General features: G+C 39.1%; 2 protein-coding genes across 19 annotated transcripts in view; one reads left to right on the forward strand and one right to left on the reverse strand.

Moving 5' to 3' along the window:
- Positions 1-6,362, reverse strand: part of CLCN3 (chloride voltage-gated channel 3) — a 59,113-nt gene extending 52,751 nt beyond the window's left edge. For both annotated transcript variants that reach the window (XM_063156228.1, XM_063156226.1), the window contains exon 1: positions 6,255-6,362. The gene's annotated coding sequence lies outside the window, so the exon portion shown is untranslated. The remainder of the gene's footprint in view (positions 1-6,254) is intronic.
- Positions 6,363-6,516: 154 nt separating this feature from the next.
- The window catches only part of NEK1 (NIMA related kinase 1), a 43,944-nt gene continuing 23,703 nt past the window's right edge, over positions 6,517-26,757 (forward strand). For 8 of the 17 annotated variants that reach the window (XM_063156208.1, XM_063156211.1, XM_063156213.1 and 5 more), the window contains exons 1-15: positions 6,526-6,642; positions 6,915-7,093; positions 9,515-9,663; positions 9,744-9,840; positions 11,835-11,932; positions 13,493-13,576; positions 13,983-14,050; positions 14,172-14,258; positions 15,331-15,385; positions 16,787-16,987; positions 19,433-19,493; positions 21,035-21,192; positions 23,437-23,496; positions 23,637-23,684; positions 23,777-23,848. In XM_063156208.1, the coding sequence (XP_063012278.1) occupies positions 9,547-9,663; positions 9,744-9,840; positions 11,835-11,932; positions 13,493-13,576; positions 13,983-14,050; positions 14,172-14,258; positions 15,331-15,385; positions 16,787-16,987; positions 19,433-19,493; positions 21,035-21,192; positions 23,437-23,496; positions 23,637-23,684; positions 23,777-23,848 (1,206 nt within the window). In that variant the 5' untranslated portion in view covers positions 6,526-6,642; positions 6,915-7,093; positions 9,515-9,546. Of the gene's footprint in view, positions 6,643-6,914; positions 7,094-7,424; positions 7,475-9,514; positions 9,664-9,743; positions 9,841-11,054; positions 11,109-11,834; positions 11,933-13,492; positions 13,577-13,982; positions 14,051-14,171; positions 14,259-15,330; positions 15,386-16,786; positions 16,988-19,432; positions 19,494-21,034; positions 21,193-23,436; positions 23,497-23,636; positions 23,685-23,776; positions 23,849-26,757 lie in introns of those variants that run through there. The other 9 variants (XM_063156212.1, XM_063156224.1, XM_063156215.1 and 6 more) reach the window with 7 other exon arrangements.

Raw genomic sequence — 26,757 nt, forward strand, 5'->3', positions numbered from 1 at the left:
ATACTACTTTTCTTCAACTTACAGAAAAATGTACTGAGCAGTCCCTAACTATGTGCACAGATTCCTAAATTCAGGGTTACACCTGAGTTGAGACACTTTCGTTCAAGTTCAATATTGTTCAGGACTGTCAAACTGGAATGTGAAAAAGCACCACTATCCTCAGCTTTACTCCAAGCATCTTCTCAATAACAGCAGTAACCACCGATTTTTAAGGTCTGTATTAAAATTTTTTTAGAGACACAATAAAGCCCATGAGATCAAGGAAAAAATCCTATAGAGCTCTCCAAAACACAGCACAGGCACAGGACCACTACTTGTGAAATCTTGTGGGGACCCCTGGTGGTTCTTGGTCCTTAATCTCCCTTCTAACACATTTCCAGCTTCAAAGGAGTGAAAAAAACACCAGGTAAACAGGAACATATCTCTTGTCCTCTGTCAGAAGTGACAACCCTTTGGTCACCAGAAACAAAAAAGGCTGAGCACTCCTCTTGGTTTGTGCAACTGTTGAATCCCAGAAGATAAAGGGCTAATGTGTATGTCTCCAACAGCGATAACTGGATGGCTGTGGAGCCAGCCAGGGCCTGTTGGTAACAACAGACAATTGTTGGTACTGACATGAGAAAGAAGCAGCTTGGCTGGAGAAGGGGCCATGCAGAGGTAGGGCAGCACCCCCCGGGACAAACATCCTGGGTCTCGTTCCAACAGAGACGCACAGCACAGCACAGCGCAGCCGCAGGAACGTGCCCGAGGTGGGGCACGGACTGCAGAGAGGGATCAACACTATCCCACACCCCTGAAGCTCTCCAGCCCATTTCCAGAAAGGTCTGAACAAATGGACTGCACACAATGGGTAATTTGCACAGAAAACAAGAAACCTGCCTTCCTGGTGAGGAAACCTATCTATTCAAAAGTACCCCCAGCAAGCCCAGGAGTGCCCCTTGGACATCTCATCAGCTGTACTGATGCTGGACTAGTGATCTTTTTCTCTCTTCCCTTTCACCCTACCCCTTTATCCAAAACCCAGTGCCATGCACTTACACAGACTAACATTGCAACTTTCATGCCAAGTGTGTAATGCACTAACAAAACTTTCTGATTGTTTGCAGACTCTCTGACTTTTGTTGTTCCTTTTGACTACGAGTATTTATAAATCTTGAGTGCTTCCTTCCCATTAAGGGAGAGCCATCACAGTAGCAGAGTGATAAAGTGACAGATGCAGTAAGTACAGCTATTTAAACTTCAAGGCCAGGAGTGCTGACAACAGACTTACTTTGCTTCTTGCTCAGGATCCTCTCAAGCAACAGTGATAAGAAGAGGTGAGGAGGGACTGATCTGTGATCAATACCTGGCTCTGCTCATGGCTGACATCCTTTGCTTGACTACACAGAAGCCACCTAAATTTTTTAAAAACAGCTCTCCCAACCATTACTGGTGGCCATTGTGGTAATTTTCAAAGGATGAAATAAATATATAAATCTTTTCAGAGAGACCTGTGAACCTCTGATGTTAATAAACAACACTGTAAATAGCCTGTTCCAGCTTTTTAATAAAAAACAGATATTCTAACTAAATACCTCTAACTAAAGGAGATGGAAAAAAAAATCAAAAGGTTAAGATTAACAAATGGCATCAAAGCAAAGGATTTCCTAAATCAAGTGTGTTAGCAGTTCAGAATGCACAGCAAGCTGCCCTTACTTGAATACCCCTCTCTTCAGCTGTAAAACCTAGTAGAAACGTTGGCAAGGGCATTGCCAAAATTATCTGTATTTCATCAGGGTCTACAAATGGTAGACAAGCTTCTGACAGGAATGTCCGGAGAGAAAATTACTGCTCAAAAGTACTATCAAGTTAAAAACAAGACTCATGGTGGGTATTTTATGAGGAAAAAAAGAAACTGGGTTCATGTGAGATTTTTAATATTACAAAAAAAAAAAATCACCTGTAGTTTACTAAAAGGCTTTCAACTAACAGACTGCAAAGAAGGTGAGTTATCCTAAATGTGTTGTTATATAACCACAGAGATGAGGTCAGTTCACTGAGTTCATGGATCAAATTTATTAAAAATAATCCATCCTCTACCTATCCAAAGAAAATAAACATTCTTTAAAATTTCTTAGGAATAAAAACTGAGATTTTTCTAACTGTGGTAATGACATAAGCACTTAGTGCACAGATTGTTAGGTCTTCTCAGATGTCTTAGAAGCTTCACTGCCTAAGTTAAAAGAATATTCGTGTCCCAGCACAAAACAAATGAAAACTGCTAAGTCCGTAAGAGTCACAGTAACACAAAATTGTCTGCAAGACTAGAAGCAAAAAAAGTCAAATAACAGTTAAAGAAATCTTCAATTTTCTTTCCTAGATATACTCTGGAAATCTGTAGATTCAGTTTTCAAAATCGGAAAATGACTGTGTTTGGAAGCATATGGAGAACAGATTTTTTTCCCGTCATATACATGAGACAAATTAAAAGTGGAAAACTCAGGGGAAAAAGCTGCAGTAGATCAAAAACTGCAGATAACACATCAAAATCCAAGAAATCTGGCAGAGAACACTAATTTGGAGATAAAAGTGGAAGGAACTCAAACACGAACTTATCTTTCAGGAAAACAAGTACTTGAATTTAAACTGGCAGGATGTCAAAATATTAAATCACCCCAGTAGCTCTATCTGGAATTAAAACAAAGTACTGAAGTGAAATGCCATTTTTACTATTTCAATTAGGAAACATTTCTTCATTGTACTTACTGCAGTATGAACATGCTAAATACACATTTGAGTACTTCAGCTCCTCTGAAATTTTTAGAGAAATTTATCAAAATATATCAAAAATAAGGAGAAAAAATAACAAAGGCTATTTAACCTTAAGCAAAGGTTATTTTTATCAAAGGGTCTGTGCTTCAGGACTGAAGTTAAGTCACTTTTTCATTTACTAGTCCTCCTTAGCCCCAACAAAGTAAGCACAATCTAATCCTGTAACTAGAAAGCCTAAGGAAAGTGCTTAAGAAACAAAACAGCTGAATGCCTAGAAAGTTCAAGGGGAAAATACCTGACTGCAGACTACGCTCTTTGAAAGTTATTAAAAGTAACTGCTGGTACCCACTATGAAGTAATAAACTCTTTTCTTTACATTTCCAGGAATATACACTCAAGACTACCTAGTACATAATACAAACTAATAAGGATACTCCATATGAAAACTGATTTGTAACCACTTTAACAGTTTTGCCTAGAATTCTTTCTATTATGCATGAAGCCTATGAATTACTTCAACTTCCTTCTCCAATAATAAAAAATATCAGTTCATAAAGTATGTATTTATTTCATTAGTATTTATTAATGACTATCTCAACAATTTACATTTTTCAGTTTCTATGTTTCTAAAGCCGAGCACATTTTCCAGCAGAAAAAAATCTGTTTACAGCCCTCTTATCACAGTCAATTTAAATGAGTATTGTTCTGTCTAGACGTTATTCTCTCAGCTGACTTTTCATAAAGGCTTCCAAAAATCAAAAAACAAGCTTCAAGTTAACTCTAAAAATTTGTAATTGTCAACTTTCTACTATTCTGAGCATCTTCAGTTTGCAAAGCTTGGCATATACACAAGCACAAAGTACTGTATTGCAGAGCCTCCTCGTCCACAAGCACAGTAAAAAGCTGAGCTGACACCTGAACAGCTCTGGCCAGTCAGACAACACAGAACCTGCACTTTGAAGTTATGACACAAGGGAACAACTGCAACGACGAGGGCAGAACTGGGAACTTGCTCACAGGCATTAAGCTGGAATCTTAGTTTTGGGAAAATAAGCAGGGAGAGTACAAAAACAGTGCCATGCACATGATCACTGCCACTGCTGACAACTTTTGGAGTTTATTGAGTTACTGCTGCTCTCAAGGTGCCAAAGCAAGAAATTTAGGAACGTGCAAAATAGTCTGAGAATTAGGAAATTAACTCAAATTGGCACGATCACTTCTGGCACAAATCTCTTCAGCAGTCGAGCTTCTACTCTACCTTTTTAATGTATGACCAAATTAAAAATACCCCTACTGCCAAATTATTATAAGACTTTACCCTGAAATCTTGATCTGTACAGTTACACCTATTCACGTGCATATGAAGTCAGCTAAATAAGAGCAGGAAGAAACTATCACAATGTTCCTAGAATGCCTTTTGGCAACGACTGTGAACTTGGAACAGTTGTCCCAGCTTTAGTGCTCACACTCAAGGAATGCAACTCTGCTGTTCAAGGTAAGACACACACACAGATCCCAAAGCAAAGTGTGTGTGAGGGGGAAAGCTAAACTGTACATTCAGTGGACAGGAGAAGATATACAACACAGCCAGACCCATTTGTTCACAGAATAACCAGCTCAGTGGGTTTTCACTCACAAGTTACTCAAACACCAATTTGCTTCAAATGTTTGTGTGCAAGACACCACAACAGGAAGTATAAACATGGTCATGAGAAAAACAATGACAAATTCATAAAATAAAGTGGTTCAGGGCAATGCAGTCACAAAGAGCAAAAGCCAACAGCTTCAAGTGTCTTTCCTGGTCAAGAATTTGGATAGGCTTGTTCTTACTACAAGGGGAGAAGAGGGAGGAAGGGGGGTAATTTTACCCAGGATTACTCTAACTTGAAAGTCTGCACCACAGAGAGAACAGTGGAATAGTACACGACTCAAAGAGGGGACTTCAAAATTTTGGGCAAAGAAAACCTTGGAATACAACAAGTAAAATGTGTTTCTAGAAACATACAATGCATATTCTGTATAACATCTACCATTATCAGGCAAAGAATTTTTAGGAATGACATACCACATACCAATACTAAACAGAACTAAACAAGAAACAAGCTCCACTTTTCTGAACACCATGTAAATTCTGTTTTTACATGTGTTGCAGAGAGATGCAGAGTCATTGTGTTTCAAGCTATAAGTTTCAAGCTACCTGTAGCTTTCCCAGAGCAGAAGTCCTTCCCACTCTGACAACTTTGCAGCAAGTTTACATCTGCTTGCCAGCCAAAGAGACATCAATTTTACAGTAGTTAGCAAAAGACTTATTTTAGCAAAAGTGATAGCAACAGCTGGTGGCTCTCTTTTATTATTCTTCACAAAGGTATTTTTCCTATAATGCACAAATATTTTTTAAAATTTTACATTACAGCATATTGACATTTCCTTAAATAGAGAAACAGTTTTGATGACTATCTGCTTTCAAATCTGTCATACCAACACATCCTTCAGTCAAATAGCTGTATCTGCAAAGAAGTATCTCTGTTGCTAAGGGATACTGAAAATAAACCCCTTCACAGGTCCACCAAAAAGAAAAGCATCTAAAAGCAAAAGGCACACATTCACCTGACAATTTCTTCCACAAACTCAGCACCAGAAGCTTTAGAGGTCCCACAACCTCAAAAATGAGGTGCAAGTCCTCATGCCCAAATACCTACCATTTACCAGTATGTTGCCAAAAATATTTAAGCATCTATTCTAACATAGGTTAGACCCAGAAACATTTTAAATTTGGTTGTAAGGCCCTATTTTACCTAGTTTAGTACTTTAAAGTGTGACACAGCAAATTTACTACACTACAGAGAACATAGTTCACTATCAGCACACGATTTTCCACTGTCATATTCACAGCCATTTATTTCAAGAGAGAATTTATACACACTTGTTTTACAGCCATTTCCACGGTACTGGCTAGATCAGGGAAGAATTTTGGTCAAGTAAGGAAGATAATATGAAAGAAAGCACTCAATATTCAGTTTTAACCTCAGTGACCTGCACACCCATATAATTATGAGGCTGCAACAAGAGCCCATGACCTCTCTCCCTTGTCTAAGACCCTACCAGCCAAACCCGTGAGCCGACATAAAGCGAGTAACTCATGCAGAATAATCCAGGGGAGGAGACCCTGGACACTGCCAGCCGCAGAGCCCCCCGCTTTCCCTATGCTGCCCGGAAGAGGCATGGGGTGACACGGTGCAAACAGCCTGTGTTTACACTGGGTAAACACACGGGGCATTCCCCCCCTCATCCCGGCCTTTCGGGGCAGGCACACGGACGAGGGGAGGGACACGCGAGGAGCCACCACGTCCGTCCCTTCCCAGCCCCGGCCGGCCGGAGCTGCCCCGCTGGGCGGGCGGGGGTGCCCGCTGCCCTCCTCCCGCCGCCTCGGCCCCGCTCGCTGCCCTGCCGTGTCCCCGGGCCGCGGGGAGCCCGAGCCTGCCCCGCCCCGCCGCTGCCCGTACCTGCGCGGGCGGCGCCGCCCGCTGATCCCCGGGGAGGCGCTGGCTCATCCTCCCCGCGAGCGCCAGCGGGACACGGGCGCAGCCCCCGGACCCGCGGCCGCTCCGCCGCCCGGCACCGCCCCCTCGGCTCGGGGAGGGCGGGGACTGCCAGCGCGCAGAATCGGCGCCCGTCGGGCCCCCGGGGTCAGCATCGCCGTCACTGCTGATTCTGCTTCCCGCCGTCCGCCCGGCGCGGGTCCGGCCCCGCTCCCGCCCTCCCGGAGGGGCGCGGCTTCCCCGAGGCCCGGGAGGGGCCCGTGCCGGGCACCCTCGCTGCGAGGGCGGGTTGAGGGCCCAGGGGGAGGCAGGACAGCCCGCGCTTCAGAACGGGGTGGACGCGGTTTCCCAGGTAAAGGAGGCAGAGTGAAGCCGGGGACATCGCGGCATCCTTCGGCTTCGGGCTAAACTCCGGCGCCTCTAAATTCCAGGCGCTGCGGAGGCCCGAGAGCCTGAGGGTTTTACCTGCGGAGAAAACGCAGGTGTCGGGCTGAGCACGGAGTTCCTGGGTATTGCCAGCCGAGGTGCTGAGGCCAGTCTGGGGTCCACTTAACACACAGCGAATGCAAGTTCCACCAAAACGTGTCAAGTCAAGGGGTGGATTTTTTTTTTTCTTTCCCTAAGGAAAATGCCCGCTGGTCCGCTTACGTGCGAGGCTAACGAGCCCGCAGGGCGCCGTGCCCTGTGGCACTCGGACTGAGGAGGCGCGCTGTGAATCGCGAGGCTCTTTGCCCATAGGTGCCACTAAGGCGCGCTTTGGAGTCGGGAACGGAGGAGCCACAGGTGCAGCCCGACCCTCCCCGGTAAGCGCTGCGCTCAGCCCCGCCGCGGCACGCTTCCCCCCGGAGCCCCGCCCCGGGGCTGTCCTGGGGCAGACACGTACCGCCGGAGCCGGGCTGGACGGCGCTGTGGGTCGCGGCTCGTTGCTGAAACACTCGTGGCTGTTTTGGGGGGGGTTTCCCCCAAAAACGCTGACACCCGCGCTCGCCCCGCCCGTCACGTGACCGCGGCCGCGCGTTACCAGGGTGAAGTGCCGCTAACGCGGGCAGGGCCGCGGCCCCGCCCCGGTGCGGGCTCGCCCAATGGGAGCCGAGCTGCGGGGCGGGGCCGCCAATAGGGGCGGATGGGGGCGGAGCCTTGCCGGGCGCGAGGCCAGGTTGGGCAGTCGCGGCCGCGGCGGGCAGGTATGGCGGGGTGGGGCACCGGGCGCGGGGAAAGCAGAGGCGGGGTGGGGCCGGGCCGGGCCGCCCTGCCCCGCTGGGAGCCGGGCAGGTACCGGGTGGCCTCTTCCAGCCGCCCCGGGGCTGGCTGTTCCTGGCCGCGCCTCTCGCCCCGGTGCTGGGCTTGCTCTGGCTGTGCGGGGGCGGCGGCCTGGCGGGGCCCGCTGCGGAGCGCGGCCCAGCCCGGCCCCTGCCCTGCCCAGCCCGGGCCTGGCCGTGCGCTCCGGTCGGGCGGGCTGCCTCGGGCGTGACTTGCGCCGCTCTCCTGCGTGTCCGATGAACTGACTTGCTGCCCTGGGCTTGAAAAGACACCGCCCCGTCAGCGCTGATGCCCTTCCTCTAGACGCCTGTTTTTCCCTTGCCACATGTGAAAATAAGCCATCTAACTCATGGAAGATGATACACCCCTTTGACTGAACTGTGACTTATCGCCCAAAGGCTGGGTACTGCCCATTTGTAGTGGCACGGAGCGGAGCAGCATGCAGAGGCAGCCCTAAGCTACGCTAATGCAGCTGTTTGAACTGTAGAGCAACTCTGGTTATTTCATAAAGTAGAGTAGGAAGAGAACTTAGGCAGAGTCATGCACGGTTCAAATTGTATCCCACCTGCTGTGCTTTTACTGTTGCCTGAAAGAGAATATTGAAGTTAATACCAAGACCTTCTTATGTTTAGAAGTGCAGCTTCCTATTAAACTATCTTTATGTGCTGTTAGAAAATAAAAAACAACCTTACCAAAACACTGCAGGCCTGTAATTTTAACTTTTTACTTTCCTGGTAGTCATGCTTAGTCTTATTAAGCTTTGCATCTCCTCTTTTGCAGAACAGATTCCTTTAGATTTCTCTTGTTTTGTCTTGCCATGCTTATCAGGCTTATTAATTTTGGTCTCCTTTCATGGTATAGATCCTGTTAAGCAGCATCCGTGTCTAGTACATGGTAATTCTATTTAAAAAAAACCCCTCAAATTGAGGAGAGACCCTGATTGTGAGACCTGTGATGTGTGTGAAGTTTGGCTCTAAGCTACTAGGGTCTCCTGTTGGAAGGAAGCTGGCTACAGCAAAGCAGAAATGCTATTAGTTCTTGCAAGTGAGGCTTAAGTGAAGAAAATTCTAGGACACTTCTGTCTTTTTCAGCTTATAGAAACTTTCTCAGGTTATGGAAGCTCTTTTTGCTTTAAAAAATATAATCTTTTAGTCTTCTGTGAATTTGCTCGGATATTTGTCACTTTGGTCTTTGTTTTGCCCTTTCACTGTGCTGTTCTGACACATCTATATATTGCCATAGCTTCTGCTTGCAGCTCCCTAGTGTTCTGTTTTTACCAAAGTATTTTTTAATATAGAACCTTAAACACCATAAAAATTCACCTGAGTACTCCTTTTAATATGAAGAGGTAGTCTGAATTGTCAGATAGTACATGGAAAATAGTGATTTGTGCCATTTTGTGATTATATGTTTTATATGCAATGTGAAAAGAGTCTTTCAGTCAGGCTTAAGCCCACTCCTCTCTGTATTGAATAATGATTTGAAACATGATGGGGATCTGTTGAATTCAGGCCATTTTTGGTCTCATTATGGTGATAAAAAGCTGGATTTAGTGCTTCTTAAGAAACAATGCATAGGAATTCCCCTTGCCTCCATTGTGTTTCTTCCAAGTTGAACTAAACATTTTTAATCAGGTGCTATAGCTCTATGATGTTTTGGTGCCAGTTGAATCAGAAGCCTTGGCACTGATTGCACTGGTTTATTTTAAGACAAAACAGATCCTTTTTAGTCAAAATGAAGGATGGAACAGGGTTTTAGTTATGCAGCCCTTGTTGGCCCAAATGAGCCAACTGTACCAAAATAGAGTTGAGACTAAGAGTAGATGATTTACAGAAAGTCAACTGAAGAGACAAATGGATCAACCTTTTGAGTTAGAGAAAAATACCATGATCAGGTTAAATCACTAAGTACACCTAATTAAACATGCTCATGGTTTTTTTGTGTTTGTTGGTTTGTTTTTCCAGTACTCAAGTAAGGATGCCTTAAGAGGAGAACTATGGATAAATATATCAAAGTACGGAAGATTGGAGAAGGATCCTTTGGGAAAGCAATACTTGTCAGAGCTAAAGAAAATGGCCAGCAGTATGTCATTAAAGAAATAAACATTTCTAAGGTAAGCAATTGGTATTAATAAATTCCTGAGCCGTTCTTTTTGTACTTCTGTTCTCACAAATCATTATTTTCCTTCTGAAGATGTCAAATAAGGAGAGAGAAGAATCAAGGAGAGAAGTTGCTGTTTTGGCTAACATGAAACATCCAAATATTGTCCTGTATAGGGAGTCATTTGAAGGTAAGGTGAACTAATACTGTAAAACCTGAAGTAACCTGAGTGACTCTGTGCCCTTCTTACTGCACATAGTCTAAAAGTCAGGGAGTTTTCTCTCTTTAATCAATATTTTTCATACCTTTATTACTTACTTCAGTTATTTTCCATATTTTTTTCAGAATTCCCATCCACATTTAAAAATAATTTTCCTGAATTTGTAATTCAGGACAAAAGGGGAACAAATAAATAAATATTCATGACTATACCTTATATAGTATTGGTTTTGGTTGATACTTAAATGAAAGATATTCTCTCTTGTTTCTCTAGAGCATGTCTCCTTGAATATACCCTAGCAACTGGAATGCTTGTGTAGGTTAAATTTGTGTAGGTTAAATTACACTCTAAATTTGGATATTGATAACTTAGCAAGAGCAGTTTTATGTCCAAGTCTGTTGTCTTAGAATGTAGTCTTCAGTAACAGCAACCATATAATTGCTTTCAGAGCTGGGGAAATAGATGGGACTGTTTACTTCATCAGGCAATGAAGGAAGGAGAAATATAATTCTACATTGTCTTCGCAGTGAATGTCTTGGGAAATGGGCAGAGCAGAAAAAAGATTCCAAAAGCCTAATGTAAAAGTTAAATATTATTAAAAGCCCCTAAATATTATTTGAACTGCTATTTAGAGATTTTGGTCTCTTCTTTCCTGCCTTTCTGCTGACTTTCTTATGTCTTTCGCCTAGGGCTTTCACTTTGTCTTTTCATTAAATTAGATTTTTGTGACATAATCATATTACACAGCCACACTTCAGCTGTATAAATACACACTGCTTTCTTCCTTGTAGTAGAGGGCTGTTCTTTAAGACTGCTTTTTTCTTACAAGGTAGATCCTGTAATCCATAATACACAAGAATTTGTGTTGCATCTTTATTGCCAGAACACGTTGACTTTGAATACATTGAATATAAAGTTCACAGAAGAAAATTATTTCTGCAATAGATGTGCAAGAAATCTAGACTCTTAGAATAACCTTTTAAAATTACACTAATTAAAGATGATAATAAAATACCCAAACAGAGAAACTCGAAGAGTTTGATGTTTTGAAAGGCAGATTTCAGAAGCATTTTATGGGAGTGAAGTTTAAGTGACTTAGATGATTCAATTTGTTTTAATTCAAAGGTTTTTAAATGTTGTGACTAACTTTTTCATAAAATAGAGGTTCTTTTTCCTTTGACCAGCATGTGACTGATTTTCTGCAGTTATTCATCTCTTCTCAAAATCATGCCTAGTATGTGAGTAGTGTAGTTCTTACGCTTTTGGCAACTTGCAGTTTGCTTCTGCCTAATCTGTTTTTTCATCAGTAACTGGAAAAACCATAACTTTGAATGAAATGTATTATGTTTGTTCATACCTCCTACTGAAAACTTGCATGGGATTTTTGAAGTTTCCTGAGATTTCATTCAAAAAAGAAAAAATAATTGTTTCCATTTCTCATTGTTTGCTGGAGGTTCTCTTACTGTTCTTCAGAGTGAAATAAACTGCATGTCTAGTATGAAAGCTAATGGCTGTCATGTTCTGGCAAGTCCAGGTAAAATTCCAAGAAAGAAGGCGGCAAATAGAGGCAACATAAGATCCATTTAGGGTAGGGGGATCTATAGGATGTTTGAAAAAAGTTTAAAGATTGGTTTTATATTGCGTTCATAAAATGACACCCTTAATTTCATAGTGGTTTTGAGCACCATGTTGGGACATTGGTTCAGTAGATGTAATTCTTCTCCCTCCCTATAAAAATAGTCTAGTGTTACCAAAATGGAAAGATTAGGTTTTGAAACTCAAAATAATAAACATATTTTTGCTTGAAGTTTGAAAAAATAGACTAATAAATTACATCTAAAGCTGCATGTGAAAAAGTAATTTTTTTGTTGCTTTTTCTGTGACTGTGTAAAGATATTTAGAAAGTTAAGTAAAGAAGAGTCTTGCTTTTGTCTTTTTGAGTTACTTTGTCTTTTACTTTTCAGAAAATGGCTGTCTGTACATAGTGATGGATTACTGTGAAGGAGGAGATCTATTTAAAAAGATAAACGCCCAGAAAGGAATCCTGTTCTCTGAAGATCAGGTAACAGCAAACTGCTGTTGTAGTGTTTGTTGCAGAATACTTTTTCACGAATTTGAAATTATTTTGGTGCAGGTTATAGGTGTGGTTGCTTCATCTAAAAGGAGATTCTCAAGCAGTCATTCTTGTTGCTATTGGTCAATGTAGTATCATTAAAAAGCAAAATCAAACCAAAGCACGAACCAAAAAACCAACTGCACAAAGGAAAAAAAAAAACAGAAAGAAAATGGTTGGAAGTCCTGGGTATGTTACTTGAGATTTTGTCTCTATGTGTGAGATGCTTTTAAAAGTTGGATCTCTTGTGTAGTAAACCAAATCTGAGACATGAAAAATACTGAAAGACAACATGAATATCCTTAAATCTCTGAAATAATTTTTAAAGTTTTTTAAGATGTAGTGGCATAGGATTTTTGTATTGTAATACTGATTTTCATGTGTCATAAGTAAGAAATAATATACTAAGTATAATAATATGAAATATGGAAATATGGAGTTGACATCATTCAAAAGTTCATTTTGCCAGTAATAAAAAATTATTATTTTGCTGATACACTTCCAATACATTTTATTTTGCCACAAAACAGGTTATAAAGTAATTTTTGGTGAAAGAGAAGTGACATAGTTTGGAATAAATGAGAGGATTTTAAGTACAGATTTGATTAAATTAAGTAAAAATAAATTATGTAGGATTCAGGGTGGATATTTTGTTAGGACTTATATGTTTCTTTGTTTATAAATTGTTTCTATGCTTTTCTGTCTGTGTCCTGTAGGATCTCAGTTTACCTGGGATTGGAAAGTCTTAGTAGTATATGAAACATTTGGGATATAATTTGTAAAAATTTTAATTTTCTAATTTGATCTCACTTTTTACAAGAAGGACTTCAAATGGAAAAGTGAAAATTATGTCTTGCATTATATTATAATTTTGTCATGTATGTACTTCTAAGTAGTGAATATAAAACTACTACTCACCTTGCAAAGTTCTTGTCATTAATCACTTCTTGAATTCTGATTTTTGCAAATTTACCCAAAAAAGGGCGCTTTTGGCTTATTCATAATCTTCAAGTTAGATGTTTGTTGCTTTACTCATCAAAGTCTACTTTGTAATATTTTTCTTTTAAGACACACAGAATTACTATAAGTAAAATAAGTTTCTGAGAGCATCAGTAGGCTTCCTAGGACTCTTGGTCAATTAACTGAGTGCAAGAAGATTTGTATTGGCTACAGCAAAAGTGCAATCTTTTAATTTGCAAGTTCCACATCTTAGGCATTTTAGCCAATCAGATCCATGTTGCATTCCTCTGCTAGGTTTATAATAGGTAATGAAAATAGTAGTCTCAAGCTTAATATCAAATTTCTGTAATAAGCATTCTTCATTAAAAGGTTTGCATTATAGTGACAGTACTATTAAGTTTTTAGTTATTCTTTGGTATAAATGAAGCAGGTAAGAGGGGGAGGAGAGTAAAATCCAGTTATAATTAAAGTCTGATTTGATAATATCTCGTAAGAGGGAAGTTTTTAGATAAATGATGAAGTTGATGTTGCATTTTCTTTTATTAATAGATTCTGGATTGGTTTGTACAAATCTGTTTAGCACTAAAACACATACATGATAGGAAAATCTTGCATCGGGACATAAAGTCACAGGTATGTAGGTGGCTGTTTTTCAACTGAATTGTCTTTCAAAGTGATTGCATTCAAATCTTCCTAGTTTGTTTATGGAAACACTTCTAATACTGGGAACTTTTCTTCAGTCTGCAGGAGATTTATGTATTTGTACAAAGTGATGAGGCTATTAGATGAAGCTACAGGTGTTACTCATGTATTTATGTGTGGGGACAGCAAAGATTATGTTTGACAGTGTGAAGTAGTGTTTTCTCATATTAATGAAGGAGGAGTTATATAAGTCTGGTGTTCCATAGCAGTAAGTAACAATGACTTCAGGGGGATTAAATGGTAAAAACTTTCTTCTTCTCAAAACATATAGGGAACAAAAAGCGTGCAATTGTATGAATATTTTCATTAACAGACTTCTTAACATTTCTATGTCAAGAATATATTTTTAACCAAAGATGGAACAATACAGCTGGGAGATTTCGGAATTGCCAGAGTTCTGAACAGGTAACTCCTTTTTGATACTGTTTTTCCTCTGACGTAATTTAAATTGCTTTGATCAAGGAAAACACAACCTGTGTGCTTCATGTGAGTTAACCATTAACATCCATCCTTATTTTTGTCTCAGTACTGCAGAGCTGGCACGCACTTGCATAGGAACACCGTACTATTTGTCACCTGAAATATGTCAGAACAAGCCTTACAACAATAAAAGGTATAGTAAGGATTTTGTTAAACATCTTTAGTAAAAAGAAAAAAATAAGCTCTTTTAGGAATTTAAAGCTGTTCTAGTCAAATGATGGTGAGCATCTATTAGTTTGTCTCTTACCCAAGTAGGTACTGAGCTTCACTGTAGAGGTTGTACCTCTACAGGTAGGTCTGAAGTAGAAAGCAATGTCTTGGAGAGATGACTTAGCTTAATGCTCCAAGCTCTAGATCTAGTTGTGTTCTTAATTGTGGCTCTACTTTGGCCTGTCTGCACAGTGGTTGTACTGCCTTTGTTTATGCACTACCAAGGTGAAATTCTGTTAAGGATGCAACACAGCAATTTGATTATCTGCACATGAGTTGTGTATACAGGGGGGACTCAGCTTGCTCCAGATACCTCGCTTACACCTTTGCTGCCCTGGCAGCAGTCTGGACCTGGTAACAGTGTCCTCAGAGTAATTAAATGGTAATAATTAAATGTTAGTAAGTTACCCTTGCACAGTACCAAGCTGTTGCATTCATTGCTGTGAGTGGCTTCTCATCATTTCCATTGATTTCCTAAGAGATAAAAACTGTTACAATTACTTCCCCTTAATTTCTGCTACACGGGGTTTGTTATTCAATAGTGTTCTAACCCAATCCTGTAATGAATGAGGGTAAGTTTAGTTATTCTGCTAAACAGAATAAATTGACTTTGAGAATTGTGTTTGCTGAATTTGGTGATGAGGGTTTTTGGATTTTGTTTGTTTAATTACAAGACCTCAGGCAAATGTATATGTTTAAACAAAAAAAAGCCTTTGTCCATATTTTGTCTGATTTCTGTGGCTGAGATGGTTCTAAATCAAAAGACAAAATAGCATAATCTGATTTTCAGGATGGCCTTATTTTGGTTGATGAATTAGTTTGGGGATTTTTGTTTCATTGGGGTTTTGCAGGGTCAAAGAAGTCCATAGAGGGGAGCTTGTGCATACTCAAAAATCCACCCTTTTCCTCTTCAGAGATAGACTTCAGAGATACAAGTGAACTGGCAATGTTAACCTAGAACTAAGTGATAAAATAATGTGTTCTCTTTGATTTAGTGATATCTGGGCCCTTGGTTGTGTTCTCTATGAAATGTGTACACTTAAACATGCGGTGAGTAGTAACTTTGTGTCTATAAAACAATAGTGATTTCAAACAGAATTTATTTCTGATATCATGCAGATATATTTTAGTTAATGAAATGCTTTCATGGTAGCTGTTTGAAAGTTACCTTCAGCATTTTCATCTCCACTTTCTGTGCCAAGCAACACTGTTCACTGATGTTTGCTCCATGCCAGTCTCTCAGCTCTGCTGGCGCTTTTGTTTTTAATGGATTGTATTAGCTGAAAAAATTGTTGTATTAGCTGAAAAAATTGTATAATAAAGGATACTAGGAATAGTGGGGGCATTTGTAGGGTTTTTTGTTTGGTTGGTTTGGGGATTTTGTTGGTGTTGTTATTGTTGTTTGGGATTTTTGGTTGGTTGGGTTAGGTTTTATTCCAAAAAAGCTTGAATTCATTGAAAGCTTCATTGAAGATCTGAATTTTTATTCTGTTCTTTTGCAGATGGAATAATGTATTTCTGCTTAGAACAGAAATAGTGCTTGTAAAAAACTCCCAATGTGGAAGAGTTGCCTTTTTCCATTTTTTTTTCTTCTATGTATGTGTGTTATAGTTTGAAGAGTATGTCTTCATCATCAATTTTTCAGTTAGGAAGGGAAGAAAATGTTTGGGGTTTTTTCCTGTCCTTTCCACAGATTTTTTGTGGATTTTGTTTTGTTTGGAGCTTCTTAGTAGCTGTTTTTGTTAAAAGAAAAAGATTGTAACAACATGAAAATGGAAAGAACTATTTTCAAGGGATAAGGATTTAATTTCATTTCAAGCTTTTGTAATTTCTTCTTGCTTGATCTTTTATGTGGCAGTACAGCTGACAGTGTTTAATTTTGGAAAGTTGATGTCAACAGTTTGTTTTCTGTAAGCTGGGTAATACATATTGTTTTCTTTTTATTGTACAAAGGAATTGAAATGGTGCTCTCTGTTACCTGAGCTTAAACTGAAGTCTGAGCGTTCCCTTGGATTTCACCCTTAATGAGTGTGAATACCTCACATTCTCTGATTTGTAATGGGAGGTTGCTAAAAAAGGCAGAAGGCATGTTGTGGTTCAAAGCCTTTGGAAGAGGAGATCAAGCAGATAATTATGTTTTTCCTTAGTAATATATCATTGTCAGTCTAGATCTAGAGGCAAGTAATTGCTTGTTAGCAACATTATGTCTCCATAGTATGAAGTACCTGTATTGTGATGTATTTTTAATTGGAATTTTAATTTGGATGCTTGGCAACAGATTATTTTGAACTGCTGGTGTTGACCTTGAAAATGTGTGTGTTGCCTTGAAAATGTGTGTATTGAGGGAAAGGAAGGCGCTCACTGTTAGCTTGGTTTCCTCATCATCTGTATGTGCAGCCTTGCACAAGGACAGGTGACAAGAATAACTGTTCTGTTCCTTGTGTGATACAGTTTGAAGCTGGTAACATGAAGAACTTGGTCCTGAAGATAATCTCTGGGCCTTTTCCTCCTGTTTCTATGCATTATTCCTATGACCTACGTAATCTGCTGTCACAGCTATTTAAAAGGAATCCCAGGAATAGACCATCAGTAAACTCCATATTGGAGAAAAACTTCCTAGCCAAACGGGTTGAAAAATTTCTCACACCGGAGGTATGGATTCAGTTTTAGTTCTAACTTTGCTAATAAAAACATCATAGGACATTCCTTTTTCTTTGTCTTAGTGTTAGTATATTACATGGAAAACTGGAGTAATAGTTTTCTTATAGACAGGGTCGGTTGAGGAAAAACTAGTTTTACAATGGACTGTAAAGAAAAGTCTCAAATTAGTAAGTGTTTTGTAGTTTCCATAAGTAAATCCAAAGTGACATTTTCTGAAGTGCATTGTTTTGTGTGTTTTTCTATAGAGTGAGGAATCAGTACTGAGATGATTTGTTTAGATAGGTATCTTTTCATAAAATGCTGCTGTCAATTATTTCAGCATTGTTGCTGTATAAAATCTCTTCAATCCATTTTTTGTTTGTAATTTGGAATGGACTGAGGGCCTGTTGTGGAAAATAATGCTAAGTTAAATAATATTTTAATTTCTTGAGGTTTAAATGTATCATGTGTATATACCCTCAAAGAAGTTACTTCCTATTCCGTTTAAAATCTATTCATATTATTTTATATCTAATAATGTCATTTTAATATTTATCTAGTCAAACGATATCAAGATTAACAAGTGAATAATAGTACTGGTATGAGGTAAATAAATATAGAAGACAAAGGACACAGAGGAAGTGCAGTATAAATAATTCTAATGGATTCTAACTCACAACTAAAGAAATGTCTTGAAAAGGCTATATATAATTTGAATTTCTGTGTTGAAATAGACTTTCAGCTTACTTCAGATTGAAGTCCCAAAGAAAGGTAAAATTCAGAAATCTTTACAGATAAGTTTGTTCTAACATTTGCAACAGTAATAGTTTGATCTGGTCTTGTTTCCAGTAGCTGGAATGGATATGAAATTTTTATTTGGAGTTAGTCAAAGTATAATTAGTAATAGGCTGTCTCTATCTCCAGATGATGTTACTAGTTTGTCCTAGATGGAGTATGAATACTTAGATGCAATTTTTCCAGCTGTACTACTGCTGTGTGTGACTTAGAAGTGTTATCTGATATTTGAAACAACCAAAAAGAACCCCACACAGAAAGCACCTTTTACGAAACTGGTAAACCAGACTGGTATCAGTCTGCTACATTCATATTCAGCAGGAGGTGGTCATTCTGTGATACAGCTCTAATGCTTATTTTATTGCAGTATCATCCCTGGCTAGTGCTATTGTCCTCTGTTTTCCTTAGTCTAAGCTTAATTATTTCATAGTTGACATCTTCAGGATGTTGCAACTGTTGCTGAAATCCCATTTTTAAATATCAGGAAATCAATCTTCCAGTTTTATGTAAATTCTTTCTTTAACTTCATAGTTACTAAGTTGCATTAAAGAGCAGATCAAAATTAGCATTAATTTTTAAAAAGGAGAGGGGGCTCTTTGGAAGATACTAAAGAGTCAGGTTTGTTTTCTGTAAAGGTGTTATCGTGGAAACGTCATAATTCAGTTACTACAGCTTACCACTCAAATAGAAGCTTCAAGATAATTGAAATACCATTACTAAGAAACTGTAGGAAATTGTGTGCCTTCTGGTTTACAGAATCTTTGATGCCAGACTCTGCAGATTAAAAATTTGTTTTGCCATTATGTGCAGAGCCCTAAGTTCTGCACTTTGGTTCTTGTTTTGGGGTTTTTTTTTAAGCTGTAACTCCTCAGCATCCATTGTAACTGACTGGTACAAATCAAAGGAATCTCAGTAGTTCAAGATTCTGTAAAGACTATTCCTGAACTGACACTTTTCATTTATCCTTGCTGCTCTTCCTTGAATAGTTTTCATTTCTGCTATATAGGTTTGGAGGTGCTTGGTTCAGAACTACCTACAGTATTTAAGATGATGGCCTATTAATATTTGAATATTCTTCGTCTTGTCTCAATTTTTTCACCTCAGTAGGACTGCTTTCCATATTTAATTATGCTAATTTTATATGCCTTACAGCACACCATATGTGTTTTTCCAGATACCCACATATGTGGTCATCTTCCCATCTTGAAAAGGATAGCAGCACTTTAAAACTGCAAGCATTTTTAAAGAACTATTTTTTGACACTAGCTGTATGAGAAATTGAGGTGAACTTTGGCAGCTACTCAGAAATCTAAAATTAATTATGCATAAAAATTGTATTGATGCTCACATTAACTTTTTTCCTAGATTCTTAGCTATTTCATAAATGAGATAACATGTGCCACCCAGAAGTCAGACTAAATTGCTTTTTAAAATTACTTGAGTAATTATGCCAAAAATGACTGAAAATACTCCAGCTCCATATTGGTAATACTAGAGTCTAGTAATACTAGATCCAATGCTTAAAGTTGAGTATTTATTTTTGTGTAATTTACAGTAAATGCTCTTAGTTAGATGCTTACTGCTAATGGCACGCTTGTCTGAAAATGAGTTATTCCTAGCCTTGGTCACAAGTACTATTGACTAATTCTTCCACTTGTTTAGCTTATTGCAGAAGAATTCAGTCACAAAATTTTCCACAAGTTTGGACCACATGCTTCACCAGGTAAGTTGATGTCTATGTAGCTTTGTTCTTTTACTAGGGTTTTTTTGTGTGCTCTCATACCTGACTGTAGGATTTTCAAGAAAAAAAGAGAGAAGAAGGAATTTGCTCCCCTCCCCCAGGGAGCTGGACATATGTTGGACACAAATGATGCAAATACAAGCTATGGGTCTGTAATTTAGGGAGACAGTGTAGACTGCAAATAATGGAACTAATTCATATGCTATGATTGTATGACTTATTTTTATCCCTTGGTAATGAAAAATGGCTAATGAGAAGTATGATTTCTTCCAAAAAAATGTGGGATGCTTCATTAGAGATTCCAAGATAAAGCCCTGGCTTCAGTCCAATTCAGTAAAATTTCTGCTAGTGTTAACAAAGATTAATTCTGTCAAGATGTGTTACTTCATTTTACTGCATTAGTTTGCCTTTTTTTCCCCTAGATTTCCTTCCCAGGTATTTTATTTCCCTGTAATTATCTGATGCCCTGGCAAGAGCTTTGGTATCTTTTGCTAGTGTTGCTGACCTCCTGTTCTGTGGTAAGAGAGCCCTCCTAACCCACACAATATTGGTGTGTGTTCAGGAGCTCTATGGGGAAAGCAATGTCCCTGAAGGCCATTGAAGCTCTTTTAGAACTCATCTTCCATGAGTGACATTAGCATTCCAGGTTTCAGTTCAGCATTGTTAGTGGGGAAGGGCCTGTCTCTCCATTCCATTAGGAGCCCTCTTCCCTGTGTACATGAGCACTGTGCAGTTAAGCAAGGCAGCTGAGTGAAGTGTCTGTTATACAGCTTGAAGGATTAAGAAGTAAAAGCACAGGAATTGTTTTCTTCTATTTCTTATCAAACATTAAACTTAGACAAGCTAATACATCAGCTTATGTGAGTAAAGTGTTAGTGATTTGTTACAGGTTCAGGAGGATGCCCATGCACACCAAACCTGAGACCCAGCTGTGAGTGCAGAGCAAGTTTGCTTTATTGCTAGCAGTAGCAAATAATACATACCAAGCCCTGGTTCCTGCAAAGCCACTGGGCAGGCAAAGGACAGGGAGAGCATGGGGCTCATGCAGGGAGCAGGCAGGCAGGGCACCTTCAGGGCATCCCATGGATCCACAGTGTGCATCCAGTCCTTGTCACCCCTCCACTCCAGACCCACACCTCAAGACTTCTCCTCAGGAGTGGAATTTTTCCAGCTACACCAGAGTGGCTCGTGATCCCACCTCCATGCTAACAACAGCTCCATTGTGCATTACTCCTGTCTCACAAATTAAGTTCCCACTGATGGACCAATGCATTGTTTCTCTTTCAAGGGTCAAGTTCCCACCAGTTACACAGTAAAGTTTTCCTCATTGTCTTGTGGATGTGCACAAGTGCAGACCAAATATGGCAGGGCCTCAGACACAACTTTGGTCCCTGACACATGGTTCACCCATTTTTCTCTAGTTTTGCTTTCTAAGACTTTGGGAAAGGGAAATACCATACACTGGCCAACCTGGGTAGCTCAAAACCAGGAGTTTTTTATTGTGGGGTTTTTCTTCTTTTTAGCTCAAAGACCACTTCAAGAACCAACACTGACTTCAGTTGCACCAGCTCAGAAAATTACCAAACCTGCTGCAAAATATGGAGTGCCTTTAACTATCAGGAAGTCTTGTGGTGCACCTAAAAAGCCTAGTGAGAAGAAGCCATTGACTAAAATTAGACAGGTAAGAAGTTAAGTTAGTTAAATTGAGCTGTTTTGTTCATACCTTATTTAAATACCGTGCCTTCCTTTTCAAAATGTCTTGGTATGTGGACATGCTTCATGAACCTGCAGAGAAAGTAGTACTAGTAGTTTAAATGCTTGGCTTGCTTCATTATTAATTGTTTCTTTAGTTGGTTTTAATATAATTTTTGTAAACTCCTATTTAGCCTTGGGTTTTAATTCCAAGGCTGAATTACATTTGTGTGTTTTCATTTGCTTTGTTGGTGTTAACCACTCTTAGGAATATTGGAAGCCTGTCAGGTATACCAAGATCATTGACACTGGAACCTTTGCATCTTTTTTCTTTGTTCCAAAATAATTTCAATTTTTTGTAAAAATAGGCAAACTTTTTCTAGCCATTTTACAAAGTGTTATTAGGCTGAAAAACTGTGTAATTGAAAGAGAAGTGTCCCAGATGTAATTTCATGAGCTAATTAGAAAGTTTTCTGTATACTGTCATAGAGTACTTCTAACCTTTCTTTCTGTTGTCTTCTTTGTATTCCTGATTACATAAAACTTTTTATTTTCTCTCTTTATTCCGTTAATTACTGCATAGTCAGGAGTTGGTTTTGCTGCAGCTAGTTTTGAGCTATGCCAGACAACTAGAACCAAGAGGCTGCTGCTTCAGCAAGAGAACTAGTTGAGATTTTCTTCTGAATAAGTAACATGGTTGTTGTTGTGGGATTTAATTTGGTTGTTTTGGGTTTTTTTCCCCTTCTCCCATGACACTCCAGGGAACATAGCACTAAGACCTCTATCCATCTGTGGAAGTTGTTGGTGGGTAGAAAATTGTCCTGGAGATAGAAATTATCTGTGAAGTTCAACAGTTATCAGAGGTTTAGAGAGAAGCTCATTGATCACACAAGCCTTGTTGGCTCTTGAGACACAGTTTGAAAAAGCAAGAAAGGGAGAGTGCAGACTTTTTGTGTGTCCTTATGAAATCACAAGGTTTAAGTGTTTTAAGACTTGGTTGCAAAGCCATCTATGGGTCTTTGTCATGGGTTTCACCAGCCAACACTTACCCAACTTACCCTGAGACTTAATGTGGCAGGGGAGAGACTGAGGAAATAGCCTCTTCCCACATGGAAGGAGTCAGTGATGCTATTTTAGGACAGTCTTTCTGTGAGCTGTACCTAGTGATGATACCCCATAAGATGCAGGATAGAAACAGTGCCTACAACTTAAAATATAAATTTACTTCTCTGAGTCTGAGCTTGCAGCTCTTAGCTGGCTTTTCAGAGGAGCGTGTAACAATTGTCTCCTTTAATTAGAAATATTTCATTAACATTATATTCTTACAAGTCTCTAAAGGTTTCCAACGTCTGCAATACTTGATTTGAAATTATCCATTTGACAGGATTGCATGTTGTCAAAGGAAAGTGCTGTGAAGCTCTGTGTGTTCTAGTATGGTCAGAAAAAAAAATGCTTTAAGGGTAATGATGGCTTTTTTGAGAATATAAGAATAAACAGCTCATTTTGTTAACTATAGCTGCCTCTTTAACAGGTATTCAGTGGTGACTCTGTTGTCATAGGTAACAAGAACCTTGCTTAGAGTTGGAACCAAGTGAAGTATCAAGCAAAAGACCCCCAGGATAACCTTCCAAATAAGAGAATCTTAATATCTAGGCCCCCTCAAAGAGTTTCTATAAAGAAAGTATTGTAATGAAGAGTGATGCTACCAGAGAAGAAAAATTAAGACAAAACAGATTTAAAAATCATTGCCTTTTAGTACAGGATGAACAAGTACCCCTATATCCTAGCAGTGCTTTTCACTTCAAACCTCCTGAATTTCAAGTATTTATAACCCCATTTAGTGCACACTCAGTTGTGACTTAAGAATATGTTTTCTGATAGAATTTTTCTCTCATTCTAGCATCATGCTGTCTAATTCGAAGTTTCACCTTTTATGCAGGTATTTCCAACCTCATTGATGAAAATTGTTCCAGTAGAAAAAAGGAGCAAAAGTATTTGGGGTGTCATGAAATAATCTGTTTTCAAACTGAGCAAAAGCCAAGTCCACAGAAAGAATGACAAAATACAACTTTCAAAACTTTCCTCCTCATCTTTTTTGTCAAACAGTATATAGCAGCGATTTCTTTTTTTTTTAATCTTCATGGACAGCAATTGGATCAATAACCCATCTTGACAGAGACTTGACAGAGTAATGACTCAGTAATAAATACCAAATTATATGCTTATTTTTCAGGAACCTTCAAAAAAGAAAAGGTTAGAATTGCCTGAAAAGGAAAAACGCCAGAGAGAGCAGGTAGACAAGAGTCTTCAGCTTTTTCTTTATTCCCTCATAGAAATTTTCATGAAATACCTTGTGGTGTGGTGTGGTGTGTAAGAACATGCAGTAGTTTCATTTCCCAGTTCCTTAACGTGTTTAATCCTTACACATTGCAGATCAGTTTCCCGAAGGCAGATGAAATGAGAAGATTGGAAAAAGAAAGGGTAAAATATGTTTAAAATGTGTTAAGAGTGAAGTTCAAGTTTTACTTAGTGGTTCCTTGAATTTTGTTTTCCTGTATTGTTTTCTCCTTCAGATGGAACGAATAAACAGAGCCAGGGAACAAGGATGGAGGAATGTGCTTGGTTCAGGTGGAAGTGGTGTTAAGGTTGGCAGCAGATGCAGAAATGTGGTGCAGTGTGTTCCCCCCCACCTTTGATTGTATGAAATGGTCTTCTCTTTTCAGAAGGATTTGCTCTTGGAGGTCAACTCTTGAGGCTGTCCATTATAAATCTGTGGATAATTTGAGATAGACTGTAACAGCTCCTCCCTGGCTTTCTGGAGATTACATGCAATTTTCATTTTAAATGTTTCTAAATTTCTGAATCTCTTCTCTTTCTGCTAGTAATGGTTTTCATGCACCACTTTCTTATTTCTACACCTGCTTTTTTGCTACTTTTCCTGTGCTGAGTGTATGCATGAGCAGCTTCTTTCACATTCAAGTTTGTTCTTAAAATTTTTTTTTCCCAGGTTTTCATATTATAGTAATGAACCTCTTTCCCAGTATTAAACACTTGTTTCTAAACATTCCTTGTAATTTAGCAACATAAGTGTTTCTATATATCAATAAGGTGTTCAGGAGGGGGGTAAAAATTTCTGAGTAAATCTAATTTTTTTTAATGCAGTGTGCTGTTTAGCCATTCACTTTGTACGTAATTTAATCTGATTCCCATGACTGTTTCCTTTTCCCTATTTGGGCATGTCATAGTTTTGTGGAAACGTAACGTTCCTGGAAAGTAATCTCATCAATTTAGTTGATTATAAGGGTCTGGGTATCAGACAGAGCCAGTGTAGGAATTTAAGTAGTATGATGGTAAGTCTGTCTGACAATAGAAAGTGGATTGAAACACAGGGATTTGTTGTGGTGAAAATACTGGGCATAAACATCTTCAGTAGGGTTTTTGTAGCAAGCTTTGGGCAATAAAGTCAAAATGGATAGAGGTTTTATTACTATTCTCTGTACAAAAATGAGGAATACACAAACACCAACCAGGTTTCAGTAGCTGCCTATTAAATATTTCCTTTCAAAATAGATATCACCTTTGGATGTGTGCCACACATCATACAAGTGAAGCTTAAATATAAACGCTAACTTAAGCATACCAGACTTTAAAAACTACAAAGTGCTGATCTAATGGAAAAATAAAAGGAAAAAATGTAATTTGCTTCCTGTGTTGTCCTCCTCTCCTTCAAGATCAAGCTGGCAGGCACCAGTACAACATGGTATGCATGCATCCTCACATTTGGACAAGAGCTGCGTGTGTGCCTGAACACAGTGTTTCTGATTAACTCAGAGTTTTACTGTGAACATATGAGCTGTTCTGTTGTAGCTCCAGATGCATTGTTAGCTATATTCTCAGTTATCTAGGGAAATTGAGGCCAGTGAGTGTGTTTGTTTTCACCAAATGTCAGTGGTGTAAAACATCTTGTTAGGTGGAAAAATCATTGAGATGCCTTCCTCAAATAGGATAGTTGGGTACAAATCATACCGCAGGCTGCTAGTTTGTCATCATTTCAGGTTTCCATATACTATTATAATATTCTTGACTTAATTATCTTTTTCCTTTCTCCAGCAACTCCCTGACAGTGCAGTTGAATAGCATTGTTCAAGCTTTCCAATAACACAAGCCATACAGCCTCTTACAAAGGCACAACAGTCATGCACTGCATGATTCTGCCCTCTTTTATTTTTGGTCTGATTGCTGGCACCTGTATCTGAGGAAAAGTAGAGAAAGACGTGGCAAGTGTTTGGCTTTGGGTTTGTGGTTCTAGCAGGTGCTGTAACTTTTCTCTAGACTGTTGAAGAGCACCTGCTTGATATGATTTGCCTGGAGAATGATGATTATTATCTAGAATTTCTTTAGATTTTGGAAACTGAATGATTTTGGAAATCTAATAATGATGCATGAAACCTTGAATAGTGTCTAAAGTTAAGACTTTTCCCTCTATTTGTAGAAATCATAGTCTTGTATAGTTATTTTTATTCAGACCAAGAGTCTAACTGCATATTTGTTTGAATGCCTAGGTAAATCCTTGATTTAGTACTCTCATTTTGATTATGGGGAGCCATTGATAGCAGTAAACATCTGGAACTCAGAATGTGAGATAAATTCCATTGTCAAAAACAGTTTCTTCAAGAACTTCTAAACAGGCAGTCTTAAACTTGTCACATCTGTACTCACCTTCTGAATTTATATTAAATACTTCAGACCACTCTGGAAAGTAGATTGACACTGTAGGTGAAACAAATTCCACAGATATACTACCATGGGCTATTTGACTGCTTCCCCCAGGCATAAAGGAAACATTTTTATGCATGTGCTGACAACCTTAACCTTGTTTTGCCAGTTTCACATTTTCTGCATCCATCCTTGGCTATTACTGTACACAGCTGCTTGAAACATTATTTTTTTCATTATTTTCACTTGAAATTTCTGCAGGAATTCTAATGCTTTGAGAATGACAGGTATAATTTGCACAGAGCAGTGCCTTGTGGTAGGTGTTCTCCTGGTCTGAGCTTTAGTAGAGAAGCATCTCAAGTCTAGTGATGGAAATAAAGTGATAGGCTGGGTGGCAATGGGGGTTCTCAGATAAATCTGCACATAGTGCCATTCAGCAAACTTAAAACTGTGCTCAACTGTTTCCAGCTTCATGAAAAAGAATGTGTGTTTGGCTATAAGTCACTTGTTACTACTTCAGTTGGAATGTATCCCTTTTTTTTGCTAAAAGTTTGATTTTGGCCATGTAATATTACCTATCTCTGTTTACACTTCAACAGTCATTTTCAGTGACTTCCAAACTGTGTGAGAGATGACTCATGTATAACTGTACTATTTTTAAAGGAAGCTAAAGTGGTGTTTTATTCTGGACTCCTAATAAAAAAAATTAAAATTATCTGTCTTGTAATTTGTTAAAATAGGAGCACGCCAGGGCTAAAACTAGGACCAGTTTATAATTGTTGCAGAATATGTTAGTATTATTACTTTGCTGAAGAGGTAAAAATTGGAAGAGCCTATT

Source organism: Melospiza melodia, chromosome 5 (assembly GCF_035770615.1).
Source record: "Melospiza melodia melodia isolate bMelMel2 chromosome 5, bMelMel2.pri, whole genome shotgun sequence".
NCBI lineage: Eukaryota > Metazoa > Chordata > Aves > Passeriformes > Passerellidae > Melospiza > Melospiza melodia.